The sequence below is a fragment of the Macaca mulatta genome, chromosome 6 (assembly GCF_049350105.2).
Source record: "Macaca mulatta isolate MMU2019108-1 chromosome 6, T2T-MMU8v2.0, whole genome shotgun sequence".
Lineage (NCBI taxonomy): Eukaryota > Metazoa > Chordata > Mammalia > Primates > Cercopithecidae > Macaca > Macaca mulatta.
The window spans coordinates 6,275,282-6,301,771 of NC_133411.1; the positions used below are offsets into that span (position 1 = coordinate 6,275,282).

The window sequence follows — 26,490 nt, forward strand, 5'->3', positions numbered from 1 at the left end:
CACAAAAGGTGATGCAGTGACTGTCTATACTGACGCTCAAAGATGAAAAGCTGGCACTTCTCGTAAAATCAGAAACATGCTCAACATTTACCTTATTTGGTTAGTTAAGATAAACCAGATAATAATCAATGTCTTTTATCAAAATCCAGAACCAAGTGAATCAACAAGCACTTCAGAGAACCTACAATTGAAGGACGGTGGAAGTCATTCTGCAAAATAAATCAGCGGGAAAACATGAACTCCACATGCAAAGAAAGATATTGCCTTAGACAAACATTCAAACGAGAAGCAGGATAAAAATGCTTCTTAAGTAAATGGAAAATATGATGAAAAACATGGCTTTTGGAGTCAGACAGGTCTTACTAACCAGCTAGCTCACTACCCTGGGCTTCAGCTTTCTTAATTCACAATTAACACTGTGGCCTCCTAGGGCTGAGTGAGTTTTGAGTAAGAACATATGAAAGCCCTTAATACAGGACTTGGCACAAAGTAAGAACTGAACAAGTATTTGTTCTCCTCAGCGCCCCCCCCTCCACCACTCATTATTGAACTGTGTAATACAAATAAAATCTAATCAGAAAATCAGTGCACATTTTGTAACGCAAGCCAGTTCAAACAGAGTTAAGGAACCAAGAGGTGAAGTTATACTGACCTTCAGAGAAGTCCCACAGATGGGATGGGAATAGGATTAGAATGTATTTTATTACATTACATTAGAATATTATTTATTACATTAGAACCTTCAGAGTGACTTATGAAAGCAATTAGGATGATAAAAAGACAAATCATTTGAGCAAGCTATTTAAAATGTGAGAGTCTTCTGCAATGTTTAGAGCCACATTTTGGAAGAAAGTTGCCTATTCCCAACACCTGGGAGATCACTTGTGCTTAGCAAGTTATCATAAACAAGGGAAGTGCTCAGCATAACCAGCATTTTGACTTGTATTCCCCCTGCAGCAGTCAAAGGAGCCATAAACCTTGTTTTTATTTGCAGAGATTACCTAACTGAAGATGGGGGAGTTTTTACTATTCCCTTTGCAGGTTATCATTAGGTAATAAATAAAGAATGATAGAGTGCAGATAATAAGCCAAAAAGAAGCTAAGATCTTTTATAGCACATCTCTAGCTGAAATGTACAAGTATGTGTAGAAGACTTGGGTGAGTAAATATTGAATGTTTAAGAATAAAGGGCTATGCAGAATAGGCAGACCATATGTAAAAGCAAAAGTCATTATCTGTTCCTTAAGAAGGCCCAAATTTAATTTAGCCTTATTTTCACCATTCAGCACCATTGTTGTGAATTTCTAGTGTGGCTTTGACATGTAACATAATTATATGTTTACTACTTTAAAACTTTCTTGGATCTAATGTCCATCATGATTATTCTGCCTTCAGTAGTTCAATATATTGTCCATTGGGAAATAGCTGTGGGCTCATGCAGTCTAGTTAAAGCCCGCTGACTCCCAGCACTTTGAAGTTTCCTGTGATTACCCCATGAAAAGTTAGAGCAATACCTCCTCTACTAGACAAAGAACCAGAGCTACTTGGTTTATACAAATGCAGAAGAATTGTCTATGCCCACATATTTGAAATAGACCCAAGTCTAAAATCTTGAAATACCTGCAACTGCAGCCCTAGGCTGTGGTAGGTGCAAGATCTTTATGGGATCAATAATTTCCTCTGAATTTTGTTTCTCCAATACTGACTGGGTCATGCACAAGTTTCCATTTACTTAAACTAGTGAAAGTGCTCCTTACCTTGACTTAAAGCTTTACAAACTTAAAAATATACCAAAAAGAAAAAAAAAAAAAAAACAGCTTTACTTGACCTCAGGCCTAAGTTACATGTGTGCACCATTGGCTGAGAATTGGCAAACCCAGCTTTTAGACCCACCAGAGAGGACAAGTGCCCTGGGAGCTCTGTGCCTTTATATGTATATAAAAAACACAGTGTTCGAAAGATTTGGGCACATATGTCTTAAAGTGTTAACTATCTTGGAATAATTTGCTAATCTCACGGATTGCAATTTAAATGTAAAAATATCTTAAAAGCCCATACGTTAGTAATCACATTAATGAGTGTCAGCTCTCAGTTATATATATAGTAGTTTATTATCTATATTTTTGTATGCATATGGCATTAACTATACTATCATAAAATCAAGAGTTATCTGTTCTATCAAACAGACATATCCAACCTGAAGGCCAAGCATATTAATTACATTTTGACATTGTATCACATTCCATTGTACAGTTTGCAGATTAATCCTCTTATTTGGCAATTATTCACAGTTTAGATTTCACCTTCATCTTCTGCACTCTAAAATGGATTAGAGTTGGAAACTTTCAAGAGGTCATTTTTGTTTGATCTCGGTTTCAAAGTCAACGACAACCAACTTCTTTCTCCAGTTTCAGCATTTCATCCACCCTTTGTCAATGATGTGGCTGACTCCAGGCTCTGTCATGTGATAAGGAGACATAACACAGCTGTCCTAGATCCAATGCACATATGGGTGAAACTGTAGAGTCCATAAGTATAATGGACAGTTAATTATCATGTTGGGCAAAGTATCGATAAGTACATAGATGTGTCAGAAGAGTCTGGTTGCTGTTGCCACCATGTAAGGTCGGATGCTGGTGGATAATTTCTTTTGTGATGAGCTAAATTTCCAAATTTCCATAATGTCTTAATTCACCTTCCATTCACATGTCCTTTCCACTATTTTTCTCTTCACATTAATACCATTCTTGTAGCCTACATTCACAGCCCTTACCTAGAAGAGTAGCTTTTGTCGCACTCAATAATATATTTTCTAGCACAGGAAGAGCAGACACATTCTTAGGCTTTGACTTGCTTCAGTTACGTGGGTCTTCACAAATGGTTCTTCTGCTTCCTGTAACTAGACAATGGCTGGGGCAAGGGATAGGGACTGTGAAAGTTTTATGCAAAGGGCATTATTTATCTCACTGTTCTTTTTCAACATACCTATCCCTTTTCTCCAACTCCCAAACCAGAGCTTGGGAGAAAAACATTTTCTCATCTTTAGTGTACCCCAGTACCAAGGCATACTTGTAATCTAATTTCCATGTTTGGTGGTTATGGAGCAAGCCTATGGTGAATTCTGCTTTATTCCCATAGACATATGCACGTTAAAGTATGTGTCAGTGATATAATTTGAATAGTTTCCAATAACATCTGAAAATGTACCCATTATAAGTAGTGAAAATAATTGATATTGAAAAAAGCACCTACTGTATGCCAGGCATTTAAAAAATTTTTTAAGGCAGATTCATTACAGAAACTACTATTGCATTTAATTATATTAATATTATGAGAAACGTTTTTATTCCTATTTTATTTAAGGGAAATCTGCCAATCAGACCCATTATCTAACCTACCAAAAGTTGACGTCTAACAAGGGTGAGAGTCCGGAAACCACACCGTGGCTATGGGATCTCAGTGTAAAGGCTGAGCATTCGACCAGGCATCTGTATCTCCTCCCAGGAACATTCCCATGAGCATCCTTGGAGTCTAATTGATTGTTTGGGCAACACTGTGTATTGGCAGGAAAAGAGGAACTTAGATGTACAAAGTCTGTGCTTTTAATCACTTTGGTGCATGCACGGGGAACAGCTCTGCAATTCTGCGTGACCTTGCTGAGAAAGTCAGAATTCCTACGGAGAATTCTGGAGGGCTTCTTTAACTTTCATAGCTCTGGTGATTATCAGCTCCCATGATTATATGATTGGGTGATGAAAGACCAGAGAGAGACAGACAGAGGGGGGCGGGGAGAGTGAGAGAGAGAGAGAGAGAGAGAAGGAGAGAAGGGAAGGGAAGGGAAGGGAAGGGAAGGGAGAAGGAGAGGAAGAGAGAATAAGGTAGACAGACAGAGAAACACATACATTTAAAGCATTTTTAAATCAAAAACTAATTGAAAGAAGCCTACAGAGATTTCAAATCCTGGAGAGTGGATGGTCTCCTTAGTTCAGCTTGATTCACAGCTATCTGGAATTCTGCGTTTATTGTGGACATGACAGCAATAGTTTCAACAGCATTATTTCCATTTAATGTGGCCAAGCCAAAAATGCTTCTGGAGAATTGATGGAAAGGTGACTTCAGGGAGCTTTGTAATAACAGCCACCACTGCCTGACCAAAAAGGGTGAGGGTCTCACCTGCAAATTGCTGAGAGAATAGGTGCTGGGGCATTTTTATTTTTTTATTTACTTATTTTGTGGAGAAAAATATGTAACTTGCCAGGAACCATCCTTGTTAATGAATGACATGCATACACACTGCTATATAGTGATTTTAGAAAATTCATTTTAGAAACCTTTTGTTTTGCTAAATTATTTTATTGGGTAACCTAAGCATAAGTAACTTCACTGCCTGCTGTGGTTTGGCTGTGTCCCCACCCAAATCTCATCTGAACTGTAGTTACCACATCATCTGATGATTATACAATTTGAGCTAGCATCCTGAAAGATCAGTCATAATTTTCTAATCCCCATGGGATTCTGACATGTATGAGAGTACATGCAGTCATGTATACAACTGGGACTAGAGTTTATGAATGGTCAAATTTGGTAGCCACAGCAACAGATGTTTAAGGTAACGGCCTGGGGTGTTCCATGTGTAAGGGAAGTTACGTAGAATATGAGTATTGGTACAAATTATCATCCTCAGGCCCTACAGTGCAAAAGCCATGACGAGGCCATGTCTTCTGTCTGGGTCAGTGAACTTAACGGACAGTTGTTGTACTCACTATTGCTTTCTATATTTATCTATTGCCATCAGAAAATTTCGGTATATAAGGTCAACTTGCTTTAGAATAAGGAAATGTCAGTGATAACAAACTCCACATAAAGTCAGATTGTGTCCTAGCAGTCCTTTGGATACGTGGTGGACACCCCACTATACCATGCTTTCCTGCAGAGGCCGTGTCCTGCTCCCTGACTGTGGGGCCAAGGAGAAAAACAAACACAACAAACAGAGCTCAGGGTGAAAAGGACCTAGGCCTTCGTGACCCGTGTGGTGTATCCCAGTGTTGAGTTTATGAATCTTACTAAACGTGTCCTTTATCACACCCCACCCACACCAGCTGAGGCAGAATATTCGGGGAAGGAAGATCTTCTGAGGTGATTCTCACAGACAAGAGTTCTGAGGATCATGGGTGGATATGCAGAAGGTGGCAAACTCCATAGATAACCCTCAACCTACCAGTCCCGTTTTCAGCGAAGAGGCATTCAGTTCCTATTGTATGGCCACAGCTGGGAACCCACAAGTGAAAATATCTCTGACCTTCCATTTTGGGTTGCGCTGTGCAGTGGCAGCGTGGAGGAGGCGGGAAACTACCGGTCTCAGATCGTAGCTGCCTTTAGAGTGGCATTGCTGAAAAGGAAGGAAAGATTCTTTTCCACAGTCTTGCCATGTTCTGCATAAGTCAAGGGGAGCGAGTCTGGCACACGCTGCCTTCCTGGCACTGGCTGCAGTCTCTCAGCTTTCTTAGTTGCCTGTGTGTTCTTTCGTAAGGAATCTAGCCCTTTAGTCAGCCTTCTGAGTCTTCGTGCTGCGTTGTTAGACTGATTCTCTTCCTAGGCTACTCTCTCTGAATGACAAGAGCACAACGCCCTGGGCACCAAGGAAGCACCACGGTGTGGAGGGAGTGGCTGGAGCAGATGCCCGCCAGCCCTGGGCTCACCGTGTCCTGGTCACCCTCCAGGGCTTCAGCTTTGTTCTATTTTCTGAATACTTTCACGGAGGTATGATTTACATAACTACTCCTCACCACTTGAAGTGCACAGTTCAGTAATGTTTTCGTAAATACAGAGTTGTGCTACCTTCTTCACAGTTCCATCTTAGATTATTTCCAGCACCCAGAAAGCACTCTCATACCCCTTAGCAGTCACTCCAGCCCCACCCCAGCCCCAGCAACCACTCGTCTGCTTCCCACCTCCAATGCCTTTTTTGGCCATTTCGTAGAAATGGAATCACACAACGTTGGATCCTCTGCTCCAGCTTCTTTCACCAAGTGTAATGTGTTTGGATTCATCCACGTTGTGTCTGTCAGTACTTCCCTCCTTTCCATTGCTCAGTGGCGCCCCATTGTATCCCACTGTGTTTATCCATTCACCAGGTAATGGACATTTGGATTAACCGAGCTTCAATTTCTTATCTACACAAATGCAGCTGCTAATCCCTAGCTTGCAAATCTGTTCCAAGGATTATGGATAATATAATAATATGGTTTAAAATACCTGGGACAGAGGCAGAGGTGTAGGAGGTGGTTAATAGGTGAATGCCGTCAATGTTGGTATGACTAAGAGAAGAACTATTAATATGATATAACCTTCCTGCAACCTGAATCCTGAAGAGCATTGTTGTGAGAGACTACATATCAACAGCAAAACCGGTTGGGAGAAGTACCACTAGTGTCAGAATTAAATAGAGAAAACAGCTGATTCATGAGCTAAGTGTCAACTTGATGAGCTCGGCATAGAATTGACCTCAGGCTGGCAGCCTGCTGTGGCCAGAGGGAACGGCACCATGGGGTCGCACACTGGGATGGAGTGAGTGTGAGTGCAAAAACGTGGGTGAGTTCAGCAATGGCTTCTAGGTCCAGGTGACAACCCCTCAGGACCCATGGCCTCTGGAGAAACAAATGTGCGTGCCTGGCTTTCTCTCGCCCCGCCTGCCAGTGCGGCCACCTCCTCTGCCCTTATTCAGGCAATAGCTCTCCTGAATCAGCTGCGACTCTCTCGCACTGCCCTTGGCCTTTAGGTCATTTTCAACAGCACAGAGTCCTGCACCCACTTTATCTCCTGTCTTCCACAGGTCCCCACACACTGCCTGTATTCAAAATATGTCCTGTAATCTTGATTGATAGCTCTAAAATATCTTTTATTTGCCATCTTTGAAGTTTGTTTATTTAATCTACACAGTCATCCTGTGAAATAGTTACGGATTTATCCTCTAATTGCAAATATAGAAACTAGATCTCTGGACATATAGTTACTCTGTCCCCCTGCCGCACTCACTATCTCACACACACACATACACACACACAGAAATACACACACATACACACACATACACACATACAGACACAAATACACACACATACACATACATATACAGACACACACACAGACACACACACACATACACACATATACACACACATTCACATACACACACATACACACAGACACACATAGACATACATACACACATACATACATACATACACACACACATACATACATATACACATACATACATACATACATACACACACATACATACATATACACATACATACATACACACATACATACATACATATACACAGAGACACATACATACACATACACACACAGACACATACACACACATACACATACACACATACACACACACACATACACACATACACATGCATATACACACATGTACACACATACACACACATACACACATACACATGCATATACACACACATGTACACACATACACACACACACACACGGAGCTCATGTCTTGAAGACAGGAAAAGTCAGAACTTGCACCAGCTCTACGACCTCAGAAGCCACCCCTGGCTCTCCAATGGCCACTGTGTGGGCCACAGACCTGGGTCTAATATGAGCTTTACCTTTAAGAGCAATGTGGCATGGCTGGAGGGTCCTGAGCCCCCAGAGAGCCTGGGGGGAACCAACACTGGCCAGGGGTGCACTTTCTGGGAACCTTCCCGCGAGGGGGGGTGCTGGGCTGTATTCCCAGAGACGTTGCTGCAAGGTTGTAAGTAGAGTGTGATCTGGTTTATAAAGCAGCAGGTAAATAAATACATTGTAAGGGGGTCCAGAGTGATAGCAGCCAGATGACAAGTGTTGCTCTCTGAGGAAGAAGATGGTGATGTCCCAGATGGCACAGAAAACCCCAAAACTTGGAACTGTCCCTTCTGCATGATGTGCTGGAAGATAATTTCCAAGACAGTGTTTCCAGTCGGAAAACAAGGCTCTGCTGAATTATTATTTTTAATTGGTGAAAGTATCATATGTGGATATTTTGCAAAGAACACACATGTCAGTGGCTGTCGCGTGGAGCTGCAGGTCCTTGCAGCGTCTCTTCCCTCCGCCGGGCCCAAGGCCTTCCCTTCCTCACGCTCACAGTCAGCTGCTCACTTCATCAAAACTGTCACTGAAATAATAACCCTATTTAATGATGACCCTACCTGATGACCCTATGTAAAAGTCAAACCCTTTTTCCTGCACTCGGATGTCCCTTTTCATCCAGAATTGTAGATTTCTTTTCTTCTTTTTTTGTAGTGCTCATTACCTGTTAACTTCTTTTGAGAGCTTTGCATTTTATGATGACTACTGTTTATTATCAGTTCCCCCACCCACACTGAAACCTAAGCTTCATGAGCATAAGGATATTTGCCTAGTTTATCCATTGTTGTGTCTGGATTGTCTAGTAGAGTGCCTGTCTCATAACAGGCAGTTCACGAATAGTGACTGAATGACTGAACAAAAACACTGCACTCCCTGGGTAAGAGAGACTGAATCTATTCCACAATATGGAATGAGATTCATGCCTAAATATGACATGGGGTGTCTTAGGTCCCAGGAATATATTCAGCCTTTTGACTGATGATCATTTCCTTCAATCTCTCTCTTTGTGTCTTGGGAACGTACAGGTACAGGATCTCAAAATCTAAGTTTTGTTTGTTCTTAGTTCAGATGTTTTTGTGTCAATCAAAGCAGTCTTATTGATTAATCAGTCTAGGTTGGCGTGTTCTAAATATTTTAGCAGGGACAGTTTTACAAGGGTGCTAGTGTGTGTGATTTCTTAGATTGCCCCTAACTGGGCTCTGTGTGCTACTCACAGAAAAATATTGTAGCCACTTCTCCTTTGTCTAGCAAATTAGTCTTAGAAAGCTTTCAAAGATGTGTTAATTACCCAGGGTTCCATAGCCTTGCTCTCCACTAGCGCTTTGCCCTGGGATACAAATATCTGTGCTGTTCAGTACGGTAGCCTCCTTCCGCGTGTGGCAGCTGAGGAGTTGAAGGCCTAAATGTTAAATTTTATTTGATTTTAATTTATTTAAACTAAATTTGAATACCCATGTGGGGCTATTCTCAACTGGAGAAGTGAGTTTTTAACTGTATCCGATTTCAATTAATTTAAATTTAAATATGCATAGCCACATGTGGCTCATGTCTACCGTGTTGAACAGCCCTTCTGGAAGGCTTCCTCTAATAGACTTAGATCCTTTTAGTATGTTGGCCTGAAAGATGTCATAGAATTGAAAAGCGCAGCAAATATAACTACAAATGTAACAACAAATTCACTAACGTAAAGTAAGAATACTTACTATGATGACATTTAATCTCCAAGAAAAGTTCCATCACTCTTTTTAAATCTCAGTCATATATCATCTATTTTCTTGACTTTTTAACATTTTCATTCATTCCACTTTTATGAGACATGTCCATTTTGGTCTAAAAATTAGCTCTTGAATTGTCTTGACTCCTTTAATATTTACATTGTCTTACTCTTTTACATCTTTACTTATCCGGAATTTATTATTATTATTATTATTATTATTTTTAATTCCTTTCTGGTTTGTGGGTGGTCATTCTTTGCACTTTTAAAAAACTCTTCAAGTTAATGCCTAGTTTATTTATTTTCTTTACTTTTAATTTAAAAAAAAGCATTCAGAACTTTAAATTTCACTAATTGCACCATAAGTACCTATCACCATTTTTATTGTACACAGAGCCCTTATTTTCCACTTCGTAATTAGCTAATTATTATAATCTTCTTTTCTTTTTGATCTAGTAGTTACTAATCAGCAAGGAGCAGCTAACAAGCTGGGTCAGGAGCATCCTAACACATTGAATCTGGGATAGACCCTGAGCCCTGGGTTCCTCCCAATGGTACTGTGCGGTGCCACTTCCTCGATCGCATGAGGTAGCAATACATAGCATGGGTATCCTATGGCATGGGGACTAGATGGTTTGAGATTTGACTTCTCACTTCCTGACGTGGAAACTCAGGTTGATTGTTTAACCTTCATAGGTATCAGTTCCTACAGCCTCTTCACAGGTCTACAGCAAAGACCAATGAACTAATGTCTGTGAAATGCAGTTCCTTGCATAGAAGACAGGCTCAGTAAATGGAAGTTCTATTTACTGATTGTTACCATGCTCCTTCTGGCAACATTTCTTGTTTCAATGTAGGAGGAAATACTGGTCTATGGAAAACATTCATGCTTAGCTGCTATGAATTCTCACAGAAGGCCCCTCCAAGTTTTGTTAAATGCCCAGTGAAGGCTAAAGAGGGACGTAGGAAGACCCCCATATTTATTCCTCGTTGCTCGGCACATTCAGTCTCCTGGAGTTTTGTTTTGCATGTCAGTTGTACTATCTGGGACCACTCATGACTGGAGGTGAGCTGTGGAATTCCTAGGTGGGCCTCAGCTGGCTTCAGTATCATCACCTTCCTTGAGCCTTGCGTGCCCTGGTCCTCCTCTGTTGCATCTGACAGAGCCGTTAGTGATTTTCCTCCACATGGCTGGTTTGCCTTTCTGCAGCATTGATTCTCACCATTAACATTTAATCACATGATTGCTCACTAGGTGTACTTGCTGCATCTTCATAAACCAATCACAGACTTCTTCTGTGGCTCCCTTTTGAGTGAGAAGCAGGTCATCCATGCCCAGTGTCTGCTGAGAGGGTGCCTACTGAGTTCCTGTTCTCGTCTGCTCATGTGCCCTCGGGTTCTTGCCTGGACTTGTGCGGACAGCAGAAATGGATGTCTACTCCCTGGAGATGTGTGTCACCTCCTAATTTGATTCTGCTGAACTAATGCGAGGCACTTCACCTGCATCTCTAAATATTGGGTCATTGACTATGCTGGAGAATCAACATCAGCGAGTGAGGGGGAGCTGTTCACGAAAATCCACTCTACTCATTGGTTATCTTGCAAATGGCACGACACTTACATTACTTTCATTTTTGGGTCAAATGTACTTCCAAGGACTGATGTACCACACTCTCTCTTTTCCTCCCCCATCACTGGCCAATTCTATTATGCCTAATAGAAGGTGAGTATTTAATGGCTGGGCAGCCACTGTGACCACATCAGAGAATATTTCCCATGCTGTAGCAAGTCAGCTTCCCATTCTGTACTCCAGGTGGTGCCTGAACCATGAGCAGAGTTGACAGGGAAAGCAGCCTTTGCTTTACTAGTACCTCTGGTTGCTTATGCTGCTTCCACTCAGAGGACAGAGAGGGCCCAGTAAATGATTGTGTTTTTCAGTCTATGGTTTTTGGTTTCGTCATCAAGAAAACTGCCTTCCTCTTAGGGCAGAAGTTCTTCTAAACCACGGTGTCCAAACCTGTGGCCACCTTTGTTCCAGTTGCACATCTTCTTCTTGCATATTTTTAATGGGCAAGAAATGATTTAACAGCACTGCTAACAAGCTACTACGATTTCCTAGATGTGTACACTGAAATTTGGGGGACATTTCACTTACAGAAGTAGGATTGAGGACGCCAGTTTTCAAAATGATGGATATGAAAAAAAGTTGATGAGTTTATGATGTGTAAGACGCTGAGCAGATCATGAAATCTCATACCATATTACTTAACCCCTCCACATCTAATCCTTTCACTGAGTTTTCCCTGTTTGGAAATGTGTGTTCAGAAGAACATTGGAAAACTGGTGTTGGACCCAGGAGAGCCACAGAAGGAAGAGAGGCTTACATTTATGTAAAAATGTTATGATGGCTGGCCAAAAGATATTTGGCATGGAAGAAAGAATAGTTAAGTAAGACATGACTAACTGCATATATTGAAAAATGTTTCACAGAACCGTGATTAGAATTTGACCTGTGTAGCAGCAAAGATAAAGGCAAGAGAGTTAACAGATTTCAACACATTTTTTAAAAAGAGAATGTTGCTCAATAATGTTATCTTTCTGAGAAATCAGTACCCAGGCGGCTAACAAGCTAAGTCAGGAGCATCCTAACACATTGAAGCTGGACTAGACGCTGAGCCCTGGATTTCCCCCTGTACTGTGCAATACCGCTTCCTCCATCGTGTGAGGTAGTGATAGATAGCATGGTACCCCCATGGCATGGGGACTAGATGGTTTGGGTTTTGATTTTGAATTCACTCACTTCCTGGCTTGGGAACTCTGGTAGATTGTTTAACCTTGGTAGGCATCAGTTCCTGCAGCCTCTTCACAGATCTACAGTGAAGACCAATAGACTGATATCTATGAAGTGCAGTTACCTGAATAGATGGTAGGCTCAGTAAATGGAAGCTCCATTAATAAGTATTACTGTGTTGCTTCTGGCCACATTTCTTCTTTCATGTAGGAGGAAATACTGGTCTTCAGAACATGTCCATGCTTAGCTGCTTTGAATTCTCACAGACAGACAATCCCTCCAGTTGTGTTAAATGTCCAGACAGGGCTGAGGAAGGACCTAGGAGGAACCCCACATTCATTCCTCATTGCCTGGAACATTCAGTCTCCATGAATAGCGTCAATTCTGAAACAGATTTAGGCAACACCTTGTTTTTAGAGATTTTGTAACAATTTTGGATAATTTTTAAAAAATTTTTTTTCAAAATGAGTTTCATACATCAAAATCAGCTTTTTTAAATTAATTTTTTTATTTTTTAAATTTGTATTTTAAAAATCATTTTTAATTTTTATGGGTACATGGTAGGTGCATATATTTAGGGATTCATGAGATATTTTGATGCACTGTGTAATAATCACACTAAAGTAAATAGAATATCCATCGCCTCCAGCATTTATCGCTTTTTTGTGATACAGACAATCTAGTTCTACTCTCTCAGTTATTTTTAGATGTATAATAAATTATTGTTGACTGTAATCACCCTGTTGTGCTATCAAATACTAGATCTTATTCATTCTATCTAATTATATCCTTATACCTGTTAACCAGCCCCCATGCTCCCAACGCCGACACACACACTGTCCTTCTCAGCCTCTAGTAACCACCATTCAACTCTCCAGCTCCACAAGTTTAATTGTTTTAATTTTTAGCTCCTCAGAAATAAGTGAGAACACGCAACGTTTGTCTTTCTGTGCTTGGTTTATTTCATGTAATATAATGACCCCCAGTTCCATCCATGTTGCAAATGACAGGACATCATTCCTTTTTGTGATGTAATAGTGCTCCATTGTGTACATGTGCCATGTTTTCTTTATCTATTTGTTTCTTGTTGGACATTTAGATTGCTTCCAAACCATGGCTTTTGAGAATAGTGCTGTAATAAACATAGGAGGGCAGACATCTCTTCGATATCCTGATTTTCTTTCTTTTGGAAATGTACCTAGGAATAGGATTGCTGAATCCTATGGTAGCTCTATTTTTGGTTTTTTGAGGAATCTCCAAATTGTTCTACAGAGTGGGTATACTAATTTACATTCCCACCAATCGTATATGAGGATTCCCTTTTCTCCACATCCTCACCGGCACTTTGTTGCCTGTTCTTCAGATAAGAGCCATTTTACTGAAGTGAGAGAATATCACATTGTAGTTTTGATTTGCATTTCTCTAATGATGTTGAGCACCTTTTCATATACCTGTTTGCCATTTGTACGTCTTCTCTTGAGAAATGTCTGTTCATAACTTTCCCCCATTTTTTAAATTTTATTTTATTTTTATTTCTATTTCTTTATTTCTTTATTTTTTGAGACAGAGTCTCACTCTGTCACCCAGGCTGGAGTGCAATGGCACGATCTCAGCTCATGGAAATCTCCACCTCCTGGATTCAAGCAATTCTCCCGGCTCAGCCCCCGGGTAGCTGGGATTACAGGCATATGCCATCACACCCAGTTAATTTTGTATTTTTAGTAGAGACGGGTTTCTCCATGTTACCAGGCTGGTCTTGAACTCCTGACCTCAGGTGATCTGCCCGCCTCAGCCTCCCAAAGTGCTGGGATCACAAGCGTGAGCCACCATGCCCAGCCCTTTTGCCCATTACTAAATCAGATTCTTAGATTTTGTTCCTGTAGAGTTGTTTGAGCTCCTTATATATTCTGGTTGATAATCTCTTGTCAGATGGGTACTTCGCAGGTATTTTCTCCCATTCTGTGGGTTGCCTCTTCACTTCATTGATTGTTTTCTTTGCTGTGCGGAAGCTTTTAAACTTGCAGTTATCCCATTTGTCCATTTTTGCTTTGGTTGCCTGTACTTATGGGGTACATTCAAGAAAAATGCCCATTCTAGTGTTCTGGAGAGTTTCCTTAATGTTTTAATAGTAGAAATCTGTCACTTCTTTGGTTAATTCCTAGGTGTTTTATTTTATTTGTAGCGATTATAAATGAATTTACTTTCTTGGTTTCTTTTTTTCAAATTGTTCATTGTTAGCATATAGAAATGCTACTGATTTTTGTATGCTGATTTTATCTCCTGCAACTTTACTGAATTTATCAATTCTAATAATTTTTTGGTGGTGTCTTTAGATTTTTTCAAATCTAAGATTATTTCATTGGCAAAGAAGGATAATTTGACTTCTTTTTTTTAAATTCGAATGCCTTTATTTCTTTCTCTTGTCTGATTGCTCTAGCTAGGACTTCTAGTACTATTTGGGATAATAGTGGTAAAAATGAGCATCTTTATTGTGTTCCAGATCACAAAGGAAAGGCTTTCAGCTTTTTTCTCATTCAGTACGACACTAGTTGTGGGTCTGCCATATATGGCTTTTAATGTGTTGAGGTATGTTCCTTCTATACCTAGTGTTTTGATGATTATTATCATGAAGGAATGTTGAATTTTGTCAAATGCTTTTTCAACATCAATTGAAATGATTTGGTAGGTTTTGTCCATCATTCTGTTCATGTGATGTACCACATTGATTGATTTGTCTATGTTGAAGCATCTTTACATCCCAGGGATAAATCCTACTTGGTCATGATGAATAATCTTTTTTGTCTTGCTGAATTTGGTTTGCTAGTATTTTGCTGAGAATTTTTGCATCAATGTTCATCAGGGATATTGGCTTGTAGTTTCATTTTTTTTTTTTTTTTTTTTTGGTGTGTTCTTATCTGGTTTTGATATCAGGACAATACTGGCCTCTTAGGATGAACTTGGGACTATTCCGTTCTCTGTTTTTCAGAATAGTTTGAGTAGGAGTGTATTAATTCTTTACATGTTTGGTTAAATTCAACAGGAGAGCCATCAGATCCTGGGTGTTTCTTCCCTAGGAGATTTTTTATTATGGTTTTGATATTATTATTTGTTATTGGTCTGTTCAGGTTTTGGATTTCTTCATGATTCAACTTTGGTAGTCTGTATGTGTCTAGGAATGTATCCATTTCTTCTACGTTTTCCAATTTATTAGCATATAGCTGTTCACAGAAGCCTGTAATCATCCTTTGTATTTCTGTACTGTCTCCTTTGTAATCTCTAATCTTATTTATTTGGGTCTTCTCTCTTTTTTTTCTTAGTCTAGCTAAAGGTTCGCCAATTTTGTTTAACTTTTCAAAAAACCAACTTCTCATTTTGTTGTTCTTTTTGTTGTTTTCTTGTTTTACTTTCATCTATTTCTACTCTGATATTTATTTTTTCTCTTCTATTAACTTTTGGTTTTGTTTGCTCTTGCTTTTCTAGTTCTTTAAGATGCACCAATAGGTTGTTTGTTAGAAGTTTTTCTACTTTATTGATGTAGGCAGTTATACCTATAAGCTTTTCTTTTAGTATATTTTTGCCTTATCCCATACATTTTGGTATGGTGTATTTTTGTTATCATTTTTTAAATAAATTTTTAATTTTCTTCTTAATTTCTTCATTGACCCACTGGTCATTCAGGAGCATATTATTTAATCTCCATGTGTTTGTATAGTTTCCAAAATTCCTCTTGTTACTGATTTCTAGTTTTATTTCATTGTGGTTAGAGAAAATACTTGATAGAAGTTCAGGGTTTTTAAAATTTTTTAAGATCTTTTTGTGGCCTAACAGATGGTCTATTCTTGAGAATTATTCATGTGCTGAGGAGAAAAATGTGTATTCTGCAACTATTGGATAAAATGTTATGTAAATATCGTTAGGTTCATTTAGTCTATAATGAAGATTAATTCTAATGTGTCCTTGGTGATTTTCTGTCTTGATAATGGGCGTTGAAATCTCCAGCTGTTTTTTCATTGGGATCTATTTATCTGTTAGCTCTAATAACAATTTGCTTTTTATATCTGGATGCTGCGATATTGAGTGCATATATATTTACAATTGTTATATCCTCTTGCTGAACTGACCCTCTTATCAACATATAATGACCTTCATTGTCTCTTTTTGTAGTTTTGGTCTTGAAATCTATTTTGACTTATATAAGTTTAGGACTCCAGCCCTTTTCCTTCCCATCTGCATGGAATATCTTTTTCTATTACTTTATTTTTAGTCTATGTATACCTATAGGTGAAATTACTTGTAGGCAACAGGTCATTGGGTCTTGTTTTTTTCTCTTAATCCATTCAGCCACTCTATGTCTTTTGACTGAAGAGTTTAGTCTATTTACATTCAATTTTATTATTGATAAGTAAGGACTTACTCCTGCTATTTTGTCATTTGTTTTATGGGTTTTTTTGTGGCTTTTTATTTCTTTCCTTCTTGTCTTCCTTTTAGTGAAAGTTATTTTCTCTGTGGTATGTTTTAATTTCTTGCTTTTTACTGTTTGTGTATCTTTTTTTTTTTATTTCAGGTTACTATGAGATTGCAAATAATATCTTATAACTCATTACTTTTTTTTTTTTTTTGAGATGGGGTCTCACTCTGTCCCCCAGGCTGGAGTGCAGTGGTGTGATCTTGGCTCACTGCAAGCTCTGCCTCCTGGGTTCACGCCATTCTCCTGCCTCAGCCTCCTGAGTAACTGAGACTACAGGTGCCCGCCACCACACCCAGCTAATTTTTTGTATTTTTAGTAGAGATGGGATTTCACCATGTTAGCCAGGATGGTCTCGATCTCCTGACCTCATGATCCGCCTACCTCAGCCTCCCAAAGTGCTGGGATTACAGGATAACTCATTACTTTTAACTGATGACTGCTTATCAGGATTGCATAAACAAACTAAGAAACAAGCAAAGAGAAAACTAATAAAAATTCTGTGCTTTAACTCTGTCCTCCTGCATTTAACTTTTTGTTGCTTTTACTTGTATCTTACTGTATCATGTCTCAAAAAGTTGCTGGTTATTATTTTTGATGCTATAGTTATTATTTTGATGATGCTGTAGTCTTTCTACTCAAGATATAACTGACTTACAAACGTAATTACGGTATTATAAAATCCTGTGTTTTTCTGTGTATTTACTATTTCTAGTGAGTTTTCTACCTTCACATGATTTCTCTATTGCTCACTAATGTCCTTTTCTTTCATATTGAAGAAATCTCTTTATCATTTCTTGGATGACAGATCTGGTGTTGATTAAATACTTCAGCTTTTGTTTGTTTAGAAGTCTTTATTTCTCCTTCACGTTTTAGGGATATTTTCTCTGCATATATTATTCTAGGTTTGGTGGAAGCTTCTGTTTGGCCATCTGGCTCTGCCTTCTTAATATTGGCTTCTCAGCAGGCTTGTGCTGTTCCTCACTCACAGCTGGCTGCCTCCACCTGACCCTCCCCTTGACACCACAGGCAAGGACAATGCTGAGAACGTCCTCTCTCCCACTGAAAAGTTTCCTTCTTGCACTTTGGGTTTGAGAAGTCCTGTGCGCCTGTGTCCTTCCCTTCTTAGAAAACCCTAAGACATGGGTAAAAAGTATTTACCCCTAACAGAGGATCACCTTTCACTCCAGATTCCTTCTTCAGCCAGGGATGGAGGAAGTCACAAATATCATTTTCATCTAAGCTCTAATCAAAAGTTATATCACTATGAAGATTAGCTTGTAGAGTTTGGCAAGAAATCTTGGTAAATTTAATTAATGTCCAGGTGAATTATATGAGTATTAAATACTAAAAATATGAGAGCTCTTCATGCTCTAAGAACAAGGCCAGAAATGTGAATGTTCTCAGCGTTGTACCCTTGAGGCTTCAGTGATGAGATTTTAACATACGAAAAAAATCACTGCTTCTCCTAGTGAACAAGGGCCATATAGATACAGGAATGGTTTTGAGTAAATCCACAGTCCGTGATAATTTGGAATAACCAAGGATAATGATAGTGCATTCTTAAATTATACTATTAAATTATAGTCTGCTTTCTCTAGCCTTCTTGCTGCCATAGAATTCATCAAAATCTGATTGGCTGATGATTCAGGTGTGCCCAGCTGTGCAGAAACCATGGATGGGAGGCAGGTTGGCCATCTGAGACAGTATTTGTGGGGCATGTAGACAGTTGGCACTTCACCCAAGTCACACTTCTGCTGCTGGGATGGTTATTACACTGGTCCAGTTTAGCCAGGCCACAAGATCCAGGTAGAACTCAACAATTCCATCTATGCCTTTATCCAGTCAACTTCCACATGACTCCTTCCCAGTCCTGCTTCTCCTTCATCCAGCCCTGCCTCACCCTTACCCCCTCTCCTCCTCATGCACAAACAACAGATATTCATGTTTTACAAATGTGTGCTGATGTCACTGTAGGAGGAACTGGGCTTTGTAAGAAACCAAGGACTGAGGCCTCTCTGATGGATTAGGATGATGGGAATAACTCATCACTGACAAGATTCAGCTTTAACCAGAAACTTTGTCAGAGTGTCCAGTGTCAAAACGTTAGTAGTTTGAGTCTATATATAAGCAACTGGAAAGTGACCAGGGACCAAGTTTACAGCTGAGCAAATGACTGAAATTATGAAGCCTGGACTTCTTTGGGTTTAGGACGATGTGTGATTCTTGTGACCGGCGTATCAGCCCCATTGTCCTTGAAGACAGAAAGGTTGAGTGAGCCCAGTGCCTAAGTCAGGTGCAGTGGAGAGAGGAGCAAAAAGAAACATACAAAATTTCTTGGAGAAAAAGGAAGCTTTTTGGTTTATTTAAACTTCTTAGAAAATTTTAGCCAAATTTTTGTTTTCAAGATATCACATATAATCACACAACAAGACTCACTGCGGCTTTCGGTGTAGGTTCCTATTTGGTTCTGAGATTGGAAGAAAATGAAAAGCAAAGCTTCACTTGGATTAAAGTTTGACAAAAGTTGAAACTGTCTAACGTTTCTGAAATATCACTAAGAAGACCTAGAATGCATAGAATATTCCCAAAACAAATGACACTTCAGGAGAAAAGATGGAGGAGAGTAAAAATGAAATCACTTGAAAATGAAAATGACTCTTTCTCATAATGCCTCTTTCTCTTCTTTACTGTGTTTATTGATAGGTAGCTCTCATGAATAGGGCACAGGGTGTCACCTGAGACACGCTTAGAACTGGTTCACTGGGAGTCTCTCTCACTGCAGTAGAGATAACCTCAGTGATTGGGCATTTATTCACTTCTTCTTAATTTCTATTTTTTTTTTTTGATTCATGAAAACTTTAATGAGCAGTTTCTATGAATCTCAACAAATCACAATTAATACAAATCTACCAACTTTTAATTATGGATGACAACAAATAGACTGCAGTAAACATCCTACTGCCAAGCTTCAATATTTTCTTTACTTACATTGCTCAGAACTAGCTTTTCCCAGCAGTAACACAGCACATATTCGTTCATTTCTTATGAAGGCAACATAAGTGTTTGGTGAGTTTTCTAATGCAAAATGATTTCCAGAATTGATCATGAGAGAGGCAGGCCCTGTGAGAACAAAGCCTGTCCTCTGCAAAGCCTGAAGGACTTGGCCTTTTCTGAAGCCTGGTTAATAATCCACCCGCCTGACATTCCAGTGGTTACTGTGAGCTACAGGCAGGTTCCCCTAGACATTTTGAGTTTCCAAACAAATATTCTTCATTCTGATAAGAAGAAAACATTAATCTTCTGCAATTTACCTTATCTTTTAGAATAGCTTGCAAACTAATAATGCAACAAGCTAATGAAGTAACTTTTTTTGTATTTTTATCTGTTGTTTATCAAGGGATATCAAAATATCAGTCTTATCAGTTACTATGCTCTATGTATTTAATGAAATTGGAGATTATTTAAATACTGAATATTGTGACTCAGACTAAATTATTAATGAAATAAGTATAATGCTTAACGACTTTGTTAAGGAAAATTCAAAAATCTGCCAACTGCAGTCGGACACCTTTGCCTGGGGATCTGGTCCTTTTAGCCTGGGCCACCCAGAATGTAGCCTTGAGCCTAGGGGAAAGGAGGAGATCGTTCTGAATAGGAAACAGCTGTCTTAGATCACAAGTGTGTAGGCCAGGAAGCCAGAAAGAGTGTAAAAAGCAAAGCAGCAAGTCAGAAACAAAATTGTGTTTGAGATGATTGTGGTGCTGCGTGCACCAACACTCAGGGCTTCAGAGGGATCTCCAACTGCAGAGTGAAAAATTCCTCAGGGGCTCTCTGAATTATCAGAAGGAGAGCAAAGATCATCAGGGTAAAGTATGATATTTTACATCCTTCGTTTTATTAATTCAGCAAATCTTGTTTGAATGTTCACTAAATCATATACTTTAAGAATGTTAAGTCTTACAAACTCGTGACAAGTAGCTGTTCTTATATCTGCATCCTAGATGACAGAACAGCACAGAAAGGCTGAGTAAATCATCCAAAGTCACACAGCTAATAAGTATGAGAATGGGATGATAAATTCTGCAGTGTCCAATTCACCCGGCCATTGCCTTCTATCAGTCTGCTGCAACCTGCAGGGGGGATACTGAATCACGTCTATTCTAGGTTCTTAAAGAGCCAATCATCTTCTGAGGGGTGGTTTGAAAAGTGAGCAATTGTTTGCATATCAAAAAGTGCTGTTATTGTTTTAAGCCATGCATGAATTTTTCTTCTTTTTTGATTTAATACCTAAACTGGTTACCTTAGGTAATGGAGAAACGAATTGGGTAGCGTTATACAAGGTTGAACACATCGATGACTGCTTACGCTTCTCAGTTAGTTAAAATGCAAAAAGGTTGAAACCTAATTGGCTCTAACCATTATTTAATTTATTTCACACTTGGCATTCCCCGGTAGAACTGCAAAAGGTAAAGTGTTGTCGTGTCTTCGTTTAGTTCCCGAAGTTCTAGAAGGCCAAGAAGGTTCCAAAGTCATTCATGAATAGCACTGCAGGAAAGACTGCCTCTGCCCCCTCCCTCAATCCTGGGCATAAATTCCAAGAATTTCACTTTCCCATGGCTATGTGGTATTTGGGCCCCAGGAGGTCTACCTCCCATGGTGGTGCTGATGGCTTCACTGATAGTCTACCAAGCTTACCTTGGTCTTGCCTCCCCTCACCCCCAGTGGTAACATTTCAGCCAATGCTTCCTCTCCCTATATTTGATAAACCTGCTCTTCTCTTTCTTTTATGTCTCCCACCCCAAACCCTATTTTCCTTGAGAGTTGTGTTTGGCATTTTCTCAAGGTCTAGGAAATGCTCCTCCGTGCCTGCAGTTCACACTGTACAAATGCCCAGACTCACCTAGGACAGCCCAGCCCCACACAGGGCTTCACTACATGGACATTAATGCAAGGGAAGTCTCCCCACAACTCCAAGTAAGAATCAGACACAAGCTTCCCACATCAGAGACAAATTTAGAATGGACATTGGAAGCCGTGGGTCAGCAGCTGAGAATACCTAGTGAGTGTCTCAGTCAGTGTGCAGCACCAGATTTGTAAAATCACTGAAAAAATCGGCACAATAGTAATACTAACAGTTCAGTGTTGGAGAGCTCTAAATGGTACCCTGATGGGTACCATAGGAGTTGATTGCATTATAAAATTAGAGCAATATATAATAACATTTATTAGGAATTTAAAAATTCATTTATAATCCAATGATCCAGCAATGCCATTGACTTTATTTTAAAAGAAGGAATGCACAAACTTGAACTTGAGTAATGCAGAGCTATAAAAATGAAGTATAATTTTCCTTTTGCATCCCTCCTACTCAACTTTCTCCTCCTGAAGAGGCTTTTCCCCTCAAGATGGTTGTTGTTCCACCATCCAATTTGACTTGAATTTATCTTCAGTCATCCAAGAGAATTCTTTAAGTGTAGATACACAACTTTTAAAATGAACATAATTGAGAGCACACTATATACTCTATTATACACTTTTAACAGATTAATACCTTTTGGAAACCCCGTAGTATAAACCTTAAACTTACAAGTTCTGAATGTACTCTGATTTCATTCGAATTCTTACACTATATTTCCTAGCCAGTTGACCTTGAAAACATTACTGAATCATTCTACATCTCTATTTCTTCACCCATAAAACGGGGACACTGATACCTTACAGAACTTACCTATTGATGAGTAATCAATAGGTAGTATATAAAAAACGTGGGCCTCAGCTTCAGGAACTAAAAAACATGTTTAATTATAATTATCATCAGTACATAACTCCAATTTTTAGTAGTTATATAACCTCCAATTAAATAAATGGACTTTAAAAATTGATCCTGAATTTACTGGTAACCATTTAAATTGTTTCCTGTTGTTATTATTTTTAGTTTTGTTTTTGCTGTTTTGCTATTATAAACAATGCTGCCATACACATTCACACCTGGTTCACTGACATTTAAGAAATTCTTACAAGAAATATTTGGCGAGAATTCCCAAAAGTTAACCCCTGGAGTTGAACTGTGCACTTTAACTCCTAATGTCTGTAGTGCACAGATATATGGGCTGGCCCTGGGGCTGCCCCCCAAGTGGGGCCTCAGTTTACATTTCCCAGAATGCAAGATTGCCTGTTTGTCCTCAGGCTCACCAACAATCGTGCTACCAAGATCTTAAAAATATTTGTCACCCTAAAAGATAAAAAAGCAATCTGTCGATTTTGTCTCCACGATTTTGAACACTGTGTTTAGTCTTTTTGCTCTACAGACATTTTTAGTATTTTTATAAAATCACTGCTTTCCTATTTCCTTTAATATCTTGCTTAGAAAAACCTTCCAGATTCCCCAAGAAAATTTTTTTATGCTTTCCTCAGGATTAATTTTGTTAAGTTACACTTTTCTAGAAAGTGTAACATTGGCTTTGTTTTCAAATTTGCTTTAACAGAGTTTTGCACATTACCCTATTAGGATTCTAATTTTTGTTGCTTTATCTGAGACCCCTCACCAACATGAATATTTAATATTTAAGTGTGCAGGTGTTCTTTCTTGCACCGTCATTACTTTTGGTGTAAATTAACTGACTTTGGTATGCTGTGCACCCTCTGTCCCTTTCTCATTCCTGGAGTCCAGTCCTGGAGCAGCTCCACGCCGGCCTTTCTGCAGGGCTGCAGAGCCAGAGAGCTGAGGCTGTGTGTGAGGCCTTTCCCATTGCTAACTCTCAGCCGGGGTCTCTGAACCTTTCCAGTGTTCGCTCTCACTGGAGGGAAGAGCATGCTTCCGAGAGAATAATAACAAATGCGGTGCCTGGAGAATCGGCCCTGGCTTGAAACAGAAAGTCTAATTGTGTTTTCTGTCTTTCCTTTTATTTTTTCCAGTCAGGCATGATACGAACAGAAGAGGCAGATTACTTCCTAAAGCCACTTCCTTCACACCTCTTGTGGAAACTCGGCAGCGCTGCCCAGGGCAGCTCCCCATCCCACATACTGTATAAGAGATCCACAGAGCCCCATGCTCCTGGGGCCAGTGAGGTCCTGGTGACCTCCAGGACGTGGGAACTGGCGCATCAACCCCTGCACAGCAGTGACCTTCACCTGGGACTGCCACAAAAACAGCATTTCTGTGGAAGACGCAAGAAATGTATGTAAGGGCGAATCTTTGCGTGTATTTAGTGATTCTGACATTTATGTAAGCTGATGGAACCTTGTACATTTTCTTCAAAGCGTGTCTGCCACGAGGTGAAATCTATTGATCTGTCGTTGCTAAACTGAAGCAATGATTCCAGAGAGAGTCCCTTATCTGTAAGTTCAGCACGGGACGTCTCTCCATAGCAGATGGATGGATAATGGTAAATGATGTTTCTTAAGAACTCTTTCCTGGGCAGATTAAATGACACAGTGTGCAGAAGTAAAGAATCTACCAGACATCTTCAAAAGAACCCTGGCATCACTACTCAGTCCTTCTATATTTTTGAGGTTTCGATTTATTCAAGTCCACATAGTTTTCCTGCTGAGGCAATTCATTTATATGCCTACTTATATACATTACCACATCAAAAGGGCAGACTAAGTGTGACATAATATACCTACAATTTATCACCGAGGCTTTATCAAAGTCTTTTTTGTCATGACCATTTAGGAAATGACTTGTTATTTACATTTTATGTAGAAACCTCTCAGAAATTCAGGGATCGAAGTGGGGTACTTTGTGGGATGTGCCTCACTTCCTTGAGCTCTCTCCTCAAACATCACTGGGTGAACCTTCCCCAGGAGCCTCTGGACAGCCCCTGCTCCCCCCAGCCCATCGTTTCCTGCTTGGTTGGTTTCTATGACTGCTCTACCCAGCACCCTGAATAGAGGCAGACCTGTTGCAAGTACTTAGTGAATCTCATTGAATGAGTGAATGAACAAAAATCTCTTGGCACCTACAACAACAGAATTAGTGCTTGTTAAGCCGTCAGTGCCTTTGCATCCTCCAAACCCATTTCATCCTACCCCCAAAAGTCATATGCTGCATTCAGATGACTTGAAAACGTCACACCCAGATGAGCTTAGTGGGCTCAGGTGTAGGGGAGGTAGCAGGAAGAACCATGCTGAGAACGAAGGGAGGTGAGCAGGAGGCTGAGAGAGTTGGGAATCCTGAGGTTGGGTGAGTGTTTGAAAAGGGTGTGCATATCAGCAACAGCTGCCCGAGGCTGCCTTGACTGGCAGGTCAGGACCCAGATGCATGCTGGAGGCATCCACAAGGTCAGAGCCAGGACTCTGCTGCCAGGGCTCATGGTGTGGGTGTGGTCAGAGCAGGACACATTCCATATACCAAGGAGATAAAGTGGCCCACACACCTGAATCTCAGCAGGAGAGAGAGCAGGGCCGTCTTAACCGCTTTGACAGACCACACACCAGGCTCTTAAGCAGATGCTGCAGTGGACCTTGAAAACATCAAGCAATGCAGACCATTGTGAGAGGACTGTGATCCTTTCATTCCTCTCTGAAGGTGGTCACCATCACTCAGGCTGGTGGCACAGCTTAGGCACAGCTGTGTGTGCAAGGCGGTAGAGATGACCCTCAGTGGTGTCCACATCTGGGCATGTGTGCATAGGCATGTGAGTGTGTGTGTGTGTGTGTGTGTGTGTGTGTGTGTGTAGTGTATGTTGCCTTGAGAGACATTTCAGAATCGTAATAGTGGTGGTAAGTGAAAGGCAGTTATTTTAAAAAGGATACTAAACTCTATAATACAGTTTGTATTTGAAAAGTTTAAAAAAGTTCCCATGGTCTTCATAATAAAACTAGAGAAAGAAAGCTCAACAAAATGCCTCTTGTAGGTGGAGAACATTGGTGATTGATATCCTGCTGTTTAGTTTGCCACATATTTCTGTCCCCTCTGGGCTATGCTGGTGACGGTACTGCACTCCTGGGCCTCGAGTGGCCAGGGGCCATGTGACCAGCCCAGTCCCCGGAAAAGTGAGCAGAATCAACAGAATTGACAGCAGTTCTTCCCACTGGTGCGTGCATCTTCAGGGCCCTGTGTCACCTGTTCATGGATGCACCCCCAGGTCAGGTCCTCGTGTCACCTGTGCGTGAATGCACTGTACCCCCAGGGCCCCATGTCACCAATGCACAGATGCACCCCCCAGGACACTGTGTCACCTACGCGTGATGCACCTCAAGGCCTTGTGTCACCTGTGCATGGGCACATCATCAGGGCCCTGTGCCATCTGTGCGTTGATATTTCCATGTTGTCCCTGAGGCTTTTGGACTTTCCCTTGAACTCAGGGCAGTCCTGCTCTTCTGCCTTGGTAGAATTCACGCTTACAATGGTTCTTTCCTGTTAGAGTCTCCTGTTCCGAAAATGGGAGCCTTTTCTGTGTTCACTCAGGCATTTTTCGGTGGAAAAGGGCAAACAGAGGCAGGTTGATTTGCTGAAAACCAATAGTGAGGTTGGACCTCAGGCTGATTAGTGGACTGGCTGCCCTTCAGGTGATGGTGGGTGTGCAGCTGAGGCCTGTGTGTTCTGGGGACAATGTTGCAAGCTCCATAGTAAGGGGCAGTCCTTTGCTGAGGGGTTTTCAGAGCCAAGGCCCATGAGATCACCACCCCACGGAGTTTCTGACCCCTGCCCCCAATACTGAGGACCTGCAGCTGCTGGGTCCTGTGCTAACATGTTGTTTTCATCCTAAAGACATTTTTCCACCAGTGGTAATTAAGAACAAGAGCTCTAGGACCACACCGTCCAAATCTGATAGCCATTTCCAACCCTTTCGAAGGAAGGGGTGTGAGCAAGTCATGTTCCTCTCCTCTGCCTTCACGACCTCA

The 26,490-nt window shown here is 40.4% G+C and overlaps 1 protein-coding gene across 1 annotated transcript in view; it reads left to right on the forward strand.

Annotated features, from left to right (window-relative positions):
- Window positions 1–26,490, forward strand: part of ADAMTS16 (ADAM metallopeptidase with thrombospondin type 1 motif 16) — a 180,989-nt gene that overhangs the window by 21,297 nt on the left and 133,202 nt on the right. The window contains exon 4 of the mRNA XM_001082662.5: window positions 23,557–23,818. Within this exon, the coding sequence (XP_001082662.2) occupies window positions 23,557–23,818 (262 nt within the window). The remainder of the gene's footprint in view (window positions 1–23,556; window positions 23,819–26,490) is intronic.